The 10,649-nt window shown below is 36.7% G+C and overlaps 1 protein-coding gene across 1 annotated transcript in view; it reads left to right on the plus strand.

The window, feature by feature from the left end:
- The window catches only part of LOC131077484 (ethylene-responsive transcription factor-like protein At4g13040), a 52,745-nt gene extending 43,416 nt beyond the window's left edge, over positions 1-9,329 (plus strand). Inside the window, exon 7 of the mRNA XM_058014977.2 lies at positions 8,721-9,329. Within this exon, the coding sequence (XP_057870960.1) occupies positions 8,721-8,848 (128 nt within the window). The 3' untranslated portion in view covers positions 8,849-9,329. The remainder of the gene's footprint in view (positions 1-8,720) is intronic.
- Positions 9,330-10,649: the final 1,320 nt, after the last annotated feature.

The following is a 10,649-nucleotide window of genomic DNA, read 5'->3' on the forward strand; positions in this document are numbered from 1 at the left end:
TGGATGCTGCTGCTACCTTTTTTTTAGAGATTAAAAGTTTTCAGGAAAGGAAGAATGCTTGGAAGGAGTTTCATGGTGTTCTTATCAATGATTGTGATACTCACTGCTATAGGGTACAATACTACTCCATGCCCTCAGCAGGAGGATGTTGAAACAGTACTAACTGCATTTGTGAAATACGCTCATCAGGAGAAAGATAAAGGTAGAAGTATAATTAGTGATGGTCTATTGTAGTGCCTTAGTATTGATGTAAATTCTGGACTGCAATCAAAGCATCAGCTGTCCTTGTGTTGAAAATTGTGCCAAACATGCATCAGCTATGTAATCCATCCATTTTCATATTGCAACCGAATTCTATTGCAAGTGGATAAGAAGGTATGATGTGCCTCAACTAATTGATTCTCATATGATCCTGGTCCTTGGTATTGAGATGATCTCTACTGTTGGTTGTGGCTCAAGTTTGCTGTCCTTGCCTATAAAAGGCAATGCTCTCTCATTAAGAGTGGCAAGAATCGTTGTTATTGGGCTTTCTGAAATTGTGAATGTTTATAAAAGTTGCACCTTATCTGGGTATTTCAATGAATTTTTACAATCTGAAAATCTTTCATTTCCATTGAAGATTGCACTATTTCTGTGTAGTTGTGAATATTTTGATTAAGCAGGAACTGATTTATTTTGAGGGATTTGTCATCTACAGCATTGAGTTATCTCTGCAATTGTCCTTAGGCTTACTTAATCTTTCCCTCTCTAACCCTGTCTTTTGAAGTTTATTTTGAAATCAGAAAAGTAGTATAAGAGGAGCATCACAGTTATTGTATAATCAGATGATAAACGATATTTTCAGATCTCACATCTGAAGATTCATCTAGGGTTTTCACACTTCATTAAAATCAATATAAAACCCTTATTCACTTTCCAGCCAGTCAACATAAGGCCCCTTTTGAAAACAGTAATTACATGGACAACTGAGCTATCTTTGCATAGTTAAGACCTGACTAAGAGAACCTTGGGGTAGTCATATTCTGATTTATCAGAGTTTGATTTCCTTTGAAGAGAGATAATGTACTTATTGTGTTTTATCTAAGTTGCCGAGTGCAAAAACCCATCAAGTTGTTGAAGACAGGAATATTGTTAATTTTAGCAATTAGATTAAACAATAAACAGCAGAAATCAGAATGCAATAAAGAATAAACACAAATCACACAGATACCCTGGGAAAACCTCCCTCTTGGAGGTGAAAAACCCAGCCACTAATCTCAGATCTTTATTATGTAACACCAATATAACTTACATTGAGCTTCACTGTTTAACAACAACCTAATCACAGTGGTATTTCTAACCTAGGGCATGCTGAAGTGATGAACTTATCTGTAATACAAATGCTGCTGTCACAGGGATGAAGTTCGCTGATCCTAGAATGGTGTTAACAGCCTTCAAGGATAGTTCGCTGATCTTCAAAGATGACTGCTGCCACTTGAAACCAGTTCGCAGCCACTCAGTGATGTTCGCTGTCTTCAAGAAGGATGTTCGCTGTCTTCAAGAAGGATTCGCTGAATACTTAGATGAATTTCTGATTAGAGAAGTAACTTGCCTGAAAATGTGTTATAACAAGGCATCACCATCTTGTATTTATACATGATTATATTGCCTTATAGGCTAGGTGGGCTTAAGTATACTTGCCGCCAAAAATACAAATTTATTACACGTTATATTATGTTTTTTTAACCACCCAATTTGGGTCCTGCCCTAGAACACGTTACACATTGCTTATACGCCCAAATAGGGCCAGCCTTATATGAGTTTAAGTTTATGAATAATAATCAAACTTTAATTGCTTTTAGCAACATTAAAGTTTGATGATCTGGGCTAGCATAATCCGAGCTAGCTACTAATTTCAACAAATATCACCATTCTTGAATCTTTTTATTTTATTTTTGTCTGTTTTCTAGTAGAAGAGTTTATAGAAACTTCTTACAGCAGTCAGAAGAAACTCACAGACATTTATGAAAACCTGATAACATCCACCACCTCCTACCCCACCCTCACCGCCTCCTCCACTCTCTACTAAGTCTGAGGTGTAGATGATGTACAAATTAAGAAATATTTGAACACAAACTTCCTAAATTTAAGATAAGAGAGCATGCATCTGGGTAAACAAAAACAGTAACATCAGTGTAATAGTCTAATTTGCCTCCAATACTGTGTAAACATTCCTCCTTCCTTCCGAGGTACAACCATTTGTACATGGCGTCATGCTATCTGTATGTTCAAAGCTTTGACACAAATCAAATTCATTACCATGACGGAGAAACTGTGGGGACTCCTTGGCATCCCCAAGATGGTTGAGGGACTTCTTGAAGTCCCCAGGCCATCCTAGGGATGTAAGGGCATTGTCTCAGAAACATCCTCACCCTCTTGGTGGTGGTGGTGGTAGGCTAAGGGTGGAGGTTTCCTCTGAATCCTTGTGGCCCCCAGGTGTCTTGGTTTCTGAAATGCAGGTTTATGAGGGGGTAATGCGTCCCTCCCTTTCTTTCTCTATAAAATCAGAATTCAAAGGAGAAAAATCTTCATTCATGCAATGAAATTAATTACTATTTCAATGAAAAAGTGTTGGGATACTTGGAAGCACCAGTCCTTATCTTTCAGTGGCATCTCTCTAAGATCTTTGTTTGCATTTGCATGAAGCTAAGCCAAGTCCTCATCTCTAAATCTTAGCTTTTTGTCTCAACCATCCATTCTAATAGTGAATCAATAACCACCTAAATGGCCTGTAAGTTGCTTCTTGCAATTTTTTGTGATGGAATTGGAGGTTATCATACACAAAGACTGGCGCAAATTTATTTATTGATTTTTGTGAGTGTACCTGGTCAAAAGTACTCCAATTATCCATGCTTTTGTACGCAATGTGCTTCTGTTATAATCTTACATAGCTTATGAGTTTTGGTGCACCAAAGTCCTCTCACTTCACCTAAAGCATGTACAATCAAATGCAGTTGGTGCTGCTGCCACCCATCAATAATGACCCAAAGACATTTTTTTCTTATTTGCATCATATGCAGCTCAAGTTATTCTCCATTGTCCCAACCTTGGGCTCATAAGTATAAATCATAAATGTTTGGTTAAGAATTTTATGACCTCACTTCTGTACATGCTCAATGACACCTATGTCATGTATCCTCCTTGCATAGTTGGATTTCATCCAACATTCACTGACATGCATTCGCTTCAAATTTTCCTTTTGTTTGCTAAGTGCTTGAAAGGAGATGATGTTTGTGGCAAAGCCAGTTGACAGCATGATGAAGAACGTTGTTTCCTATGAATGCAACACAGCCTAAAGAAGTTGTGGGTGTGGCTTTTCATTTTAGGTGGATGTAGGTAAATCATTAATACCACTGAACTATAGGTTTGTAGCACTTTCCCCAGTTCCAAGAGATGATGCTTGCCTAATTTCAATCTTAACTTTCTTGTTTTGTTATTTTCTCTTGTTGTTTCTGTTGTGATATTCATTTAGTAGAGGACATCAAGAGGGACATGAGGGCATTCTTATTTGTTAACCTGGTAATGTTAATTCAATCAGTTCATTCCCCCATTCTATAGCTCTCTACTGAAATTGCATATTACTTTTTCCTAGGAAATAAATGTGCAATAATTCCATTCTAATGCCTATAATCTCTCTTATCCCCCTCACAGCACATTTTAAAGTTACGCTGATTTTTTAATTCGGGGTTTGTGAGAAAAACAACCAATAATATTTCTAGGAGACTCAAAACACTCCTTTAAAAGCATCTTGATTCTTAAAAGCCATAAGTCCCTGCTTAATATTGAAAATGGAGACTCAAAACCCATGCCCAAGTGTGATACAGTCAAGAACAGGGAGACAAATTAATGGTGGCTTGCTCTTGCAGCCAAAACCCAGATTCAATACACATATCCATGATGCCCCATGAAGTGACAAAACTTTATGGTTTTAATTCAGATTTTAAATCACACAAAGAACCATGAGCAACAACACAGATTTGAAAACCAAAACTTATGGTATGCTTTCAAATAAACTTGTATCATTCACTTGAATTCTCTTTACAAAATATGAAATAAGTTTTTCGAACCCCTCTCTGTGAGCTTTCAATTTAGTTTATAACATTAAATAGAAAACCAATGATTTGACTGGTTTTCCTTGACCCCTGAATTCTCCACCCCTTAACATTCTCTTGTTCTGTTACGTGAATGCTTCCAACAATCAAATAATAAGATTTTTTTTCTCTCTCTTGTAGATGCCGATTGCTAAATGCGCAGGATGCTCCTGCATTAAAGTGTTCCAGTGTTTGGGAAAGGAAACTGCTTTCCACTACTGGAAATGCTTAGAAATTGCAGCTCCTACAAAGAACTTGCCCTTCAGCCACAAAAAAATTAGTCTTAAATGCTATCATATTAATTTGCTTTTATGTTTGAAACCCTAGTCTTGTCATTTGAAGTTCTCCCTGCAAAGAACAACAATTTAAAAAGTTAAGAGATGAAGTTTATTTTTTGTTATTAATTTGCTGTTGGCAACTTTGTGAGTTTTCCCAATGAATTCAACATGTTTCAACAAGACACAATTCTAATGTGTGCAAAGAGAGTCCTGTGGCCACGGTTGGTACAGCCTCATCCGTGTAGTTATGTCGAATGATGAATCTGTTGTGGTAACGATGTAGCAAATGTTGCTTTTTCTAATTGAAGATTTTATTGGAGCCATAATTCCCAAATAGGAGACGCACATGGACAAAATGTTATCTGTAATTGCAGAGCTTACAGAAACCATTTATTGGCCCATAAATCACTAGCCATATAGTCTGGAGTAGTTAGATTGTTGCAGAAACTATAATTTTGTTCTTAAGATATTGAAGGCCTACTAAAATTCATCACTTCAAACAACCAGGATTTTATTTTTGCATGAACTTACTATGCTATCTTGTATGGTGGAAGAGCTTACTACAATGTGCTGGTGAATTACGCTGGGTGCTGTATAGCTAAGGAGATCAAAGTCCTAACTACAAAGTGCAAAGCCGCAAACTAACTGCAATAGTAGCTTGATCCACTATTGTGATGTCCCCACTTTGAAATAAAATTTAATAATAAATGATAATAATAAAATTAAAATATTTAAAATTAAATTAAAATATAAAGTAATATGATTAAATACAATTAAATATGATTAATTATAAATTAATTAAGTTAATGAAAAGTCAAAAGACATGAAAGGAAAAGTTGTGACTCCCTCAACATTGAGATATAAAAGGGAGAAGAGAACCTCATTTGAGAGGGGGAATAATTTGAAAATGAGAGGTGCAGATCTGATTTAAATAATAAGTGCAGATCTGATAATTAGAGGTTGCACCTTTCAAAGGGTAGAAATAATGAAGAGTTGCACTCTTTCAAAGGGTGCTAATGGTGAAAGGGCATGTCTCTTGCCAAAGGGTATACATGATGAAGCGGAGTGACCTCTCCCTCACATTGAGAGATATAAAGGAAGGGAATCAAAGCATCCAATAACATCACCATGGATTGATAAGATCAGAACTGTTATTATGTTACAAACAGTAACATCTTTGTTCTTAGTGGTATGCATGGGGATGAGCTGAGTTGTTCATTCACATTTTGGCATAAAGTGGTTATATATACTTATGGATAGAAAACCGGAAGAACACCACCATCATTGCCCAGTTGGGTGGTTCTATATGCACAGAGTCAGTAAACCAGATCGCATGAATACATGGACTGGTGTCAGGGATGACAGTATATACATAGCATAGTGACAAAGAACTACAACACAAACCACGAGAGTACAGTTGCCATTACAAAATCAGTCATAGACACAAATTGCATACTCATATCAATGAATGACACCTTCAGAACTGCTGGTATCATTAACTTTATCAGTCATTGCATATCCTCACTTGTCAAAATCTGGAAAGCTGATCAAGATAAGTTCCATTATTCGAACTAATCTCAGAATTTTATAGTAAAATATATCTAATTCTGATAAAATTGTGTTTATTAATATATTACTATTCTAATTTGTGGTTAGAATGGATGTCTCAGGTTTAAATTAAGGGAAATCCCAAGTGGGGACATTACAACTATTAACCCCCCTTAACACAAAATGGCTGAGTGATTCAAATGGTGAGGCAAAAATGAAAATAGATTTAGTGAAATTTGGTGCTGATTATATTTCTCAAATATCAATGCCAGAACTTTCAAGCGATTCTTCAGAAGCCTAGAAAATGGTCATTAACACCAAAAATGTATTGACAATTTGTGAAGGCTGTAATAATGACCCTAGAAAATACTGTTGGCACGTTCTTCAATTCAATTGGCATCATTCTCAGTTAGTCACAAAGATTGTCTTGGTCTTGTCTTTTTCTATGATTCGTATCTGGCGATATTGAGAGAAACCATCCATAAAAAAGTGTATTCTGCAGACTAACTAGTACCCATGGAATTTCCAAACATTTGCTGAGCATCCTTTTTTTGTAAGTCAAGCTTTGCCATACATGAAGGATTAGTCCTGTTCAATATTTCATCATGTCTACCTGGACATATAAATAATCCAAGGTCCCATGGTAATCAATAGAGGCAGCCAATTGTCAAGATCATACCACAAAAGTTGTATCACAAATACTGGACTCAAGTAGGCAGAACTAGATGTTAAATAAACTTATTTTATTGCCAATGTTCAGTCATTTCATCCACAAGAGAAAACATTCCTCGTTTATGCTAAACCATTGGTATTAGCTGTTTTTGATTAGTAAAGCAGTGTTAACTAGGGCGTTGACCCTTAACATAGTAAAAAACTATCAAAAGAAAACAAGCAACATCAAGAGAGATGATGTTGGCAAAAAGAACAACAGCTCAAAGGCGGTAACAAACAAACACAGTCAGACAGGCAAGGAATCCTATCCAACCGGAGGACAAAAAGGACCCCACTCAAGGGGGAGAGAGCTACCCGAACCCCAACGAGGTGGGGTTAGGGGCAGGGGCGAAGACTTCCCCTTCCGCCTGCAAGCAACCACAGTCCAAGCAATGCTGTCATTGGGTCCATCAAAAGAGAGATCAACCGGAAGGGACCCCACAGGGTTACAAACAGAGGTGTCAACAGAGTGCTGCAACAGAACAGCAGAAGGCTGTTGTAGAGCTGCAGCAGGCTGTGACGAAACATCATCAGCAGAAGCAGATCCAGCAGCAGGGGAACGTGGCTGCAGAACAAGAGAAGCAGAAGAGGGGATCTTAGGAGATGAGGCCACAAAAGGAGCGGCAGGAGCATCCGTAGTCGTGAGTGGCACAACATCGACATCATCCTCATGAGAGGAGTTAGCAGACGCAGAGTCAAGGGCATTGACAGTTAAGTGATCAGCAGTAGCATTCTTCCACCAGGTAGAAACACCTTTGTGGCGTGGAATAGAGCAGTCCGAAGCCAGATGACTGGTAGAGAAGCATCTCGTGCAGCGGAAGGGGAGGCCCTCAAAGTCCAGCAGTTGTGTCCAAGGCCTATCCCCCACCATGAGAACCACATCTCCCGTGAGAGGAGAGGAGATGTCAATGTCCACAAGAATGCAGGCAAAGGTAGTGTGGTCCATTGAAGACGTAGCTTCATCGACCTTCAAGAAGCGGCCAGTAGAGTTGCCGATAGCCTCATAACAAGAGTGCTCCCAAAAATGAAGAGGGAGATTGATGAATTGGTATTAGCTGTTATTAGTACTTTCATTATGCAGTTAATGTGCTTGTTTTGGACAATTAAGTGATTAAAAAAAGGTTAAAATATAGCTCAAAACATACATCACATATATACCCTAGCATTGATAAGAACTTGGTAAAGGCATTGTTTGGAAAAGAAATGCAAATACTTTTTGACAAGGAAGACCCATACGATGTTCTTAGGATGGGGATTGAAGCATCCCTATCCGTAACAAGAAAATTGCTAGGGCCTTTTGCCTTGTATTTCCCTTCAAATTATGGTCCTAGAAGCAGCATGTGCTTGTCCTGAAATAAAATTTAGAAGTTCTAATTCACAGGAAAATGCTTGAGAAACTTAGTATGGATAATTAATTGTGACATTATGCATGTAGGTTGAGATAAAAGAAAGCACAGATAGGAGGCATGTTAAAAAAATGTGAGAGGAAGTCTTGCTGTACTTTTTTTCAATTTAATTGGAAGCGGTGTCAACTGTCATAAAGGTTAATTAAATGCACCATCCCTTATAACTACTATAGAACACGATGGTATGTTTTAAAATACAAGTATTTATGATTTACATTTATGACCATTGTATTAACTATTCTAATTTCTAACAGAAACGTTATGCAATTACTTTGGGTTGCCCACCCATGAATGCCATTGTATCCTTCCATGACTGTCAGCTAAAACTCATGGCAGAGAAGCTTTCCAAAACTTCATTTTTCTTATCAACAGCTAAATATAGAGATATTAAATTGTGCATGCTGCAGAAATGCTATCATAAGTTATAAGAAGAAAGGGATTTCATACTGCCAAATTTGATTTTAGCTATCTTGAGGAATATGTCTGTAAATGTAGTTTCCTACTCACCAAATAGTACTTTTTTATTTGTTATAATTTCCATTCCCTTCAAATGTACTTCTTTATTAATGTAGTTTCTTACTCACCAAACGGTACTTTTTAATTTGTTATAGTTTCCATTCCATTTAAATGCACTTTTTTCTATACAGAGCACCAGAAGAAACTTGAGGCAGGAATGCGAAAAAAGCAGCTAGCTCAGGCACAAGTCAATGAACATACAGTTAAAGCACAAACACATAATGTGCAGGCAGCAGATGCCGGTGTATCAAATTTTTAACTATTTGTTAATGCGCGGGCTTGGATTAGCTACGACTATACTAAATTTGAAAAGAATGGACGATGAACAGCTAATCATATCAACCTCTGCAATTCCTTGCTAGATTATTTACTGAAGGTGCTATACATTAATTGTTTGTATAAAAGCCCTCATTTGGGTAAATTATTACTCAATAGCAATAGATTGTCAAGGAAGTGAATCCTGACGTTGCTATATTGTAATTATTATTTTTTTATTTGTGGGTCACATTGCAGTCATTGAAATAGCTTCAATATACAATTATCAAGTTATTGAGCTTGTCTTTGTAATTGGCTTTTCAACAACTTTTGATAGGGGACCTTTTAGCTATAAGTGCAGGCCACTGTACTGCCTTTTACGGGCAGCACCTGGGTAGCTCTTCTAAGCACCCAGAAGATTGATAAATTGATATTTGTTCTAATATTCGAGTCACTGAAGATATTAGCAGAGGCCTATTCTACAATTTCATTGCAACTTGGGGGCAAATTTTATCATACAAGTCACATGACTTAAGCAGCACGCTTTTAAAATCAGGTGGGTTCTTTCTTACTTTTCAGTTCAGTTATTTCAATCCATTCAATGAAGTAGATATTTCATATATGCACATTAAAGGAACACACAATTTCGCTTTTCATGCTCATTGATATAATAACCAAAAATATTATTCAAGAAAACAATTGAGAAACAAAGATGCGCTATGCTTTTAAAACCTGAGAAGGTCGTCTTACAGCTTTTTCTTGTTTCTCCAGTGGAGCCACATTTTGTCTGTCAGCCTGCTGCACTTGATTGGTACCATGAAGTTTAAATATAACGATGTATATATTACACAATTTGAGTTCTTGGGCCGTGCTGTAAAAGGGATCAAGAAACAGTTAATTACTTGCTTAAAACTGATAGTAGGGAAACGGGCACGGACCATTTGAACATACTTGTATTAGCTTAGGTTTGAACAAGCTTAATTCTATTTAAGTGCATTAATTTCAAGTGGCAATGTTTCCGCCCAACAAGTAGTCATAACCCACTCATGTCGCAATTGTTTCCTTTGAAATTAACAAGGAAAGCATGTTTTATATCCTAACGTCAACCAAGTGGGCTTAATGAAGTAATGGTGCCTTACAGCTTGTATTTTACTTTTCCAATTTCCAGCATTTTGTAAACGAAACATAGGTTGAACATGCATGGTACTTGCATTATTTATGGATCCCTTGCACTTGGACTTTTGGTTATATATATTCCAAAAAGTAGACGCCTATTCTACAAAAGTGGCACATTCTTTATGGAGAATTTTATTCCTGCATCTTACTGTCTAATAATGGCGCTCTCTTAGATGTGGTCATGTTGCATTTTAGGGATATATAGACATTGTTTTTCCTAGTGATCTTTGAGCATGATATAAATACTTAATCATTGGATATTGTTGATCTCGGAGCATCATATGAATACTAATGTGTTGGTGTATTGGCTTTTTCTACAAGTGTATTTCAGATTTAAGTTATTTTAGTTATTTTTAGATTAAAAAGAAATCATCTCAATAAAATGTCGTTCCAGATAATTTTAAGAATATTTAAGTGAGCATTACTCTTATCTTCTTGTATTCATCATTTAACATGCACAATTTCAATTTTGCATTATTTAAGGGTTGAGTGGGATACTTGTTTAGGCCTCTACTTATCAATGTTATAAATAGAGGCCAGCGTTTATAAATTAGTTTTGTTGGTTATAGTGATTTATTGTCTTGTTTGTTTGGGAAAGTAGATAGTAGTAATTGTGACAAATTTGTGTA

The sequence above is a fragment of the Cryptomeria japonica genome, chromosome 10 (genome assembly GCF_030272615.1).
Source record: "Cryptomeria japonica chromosome 10, Sugi_1.0, whole genome shotgun sequence".
Taxonomy (NCBI): Eukaryota; Viridiplantae; Streptophyta; class Pinopsida; order Cupressales; family Cupressaceae; genus Cryptomeria; species Cryptomeria japonica.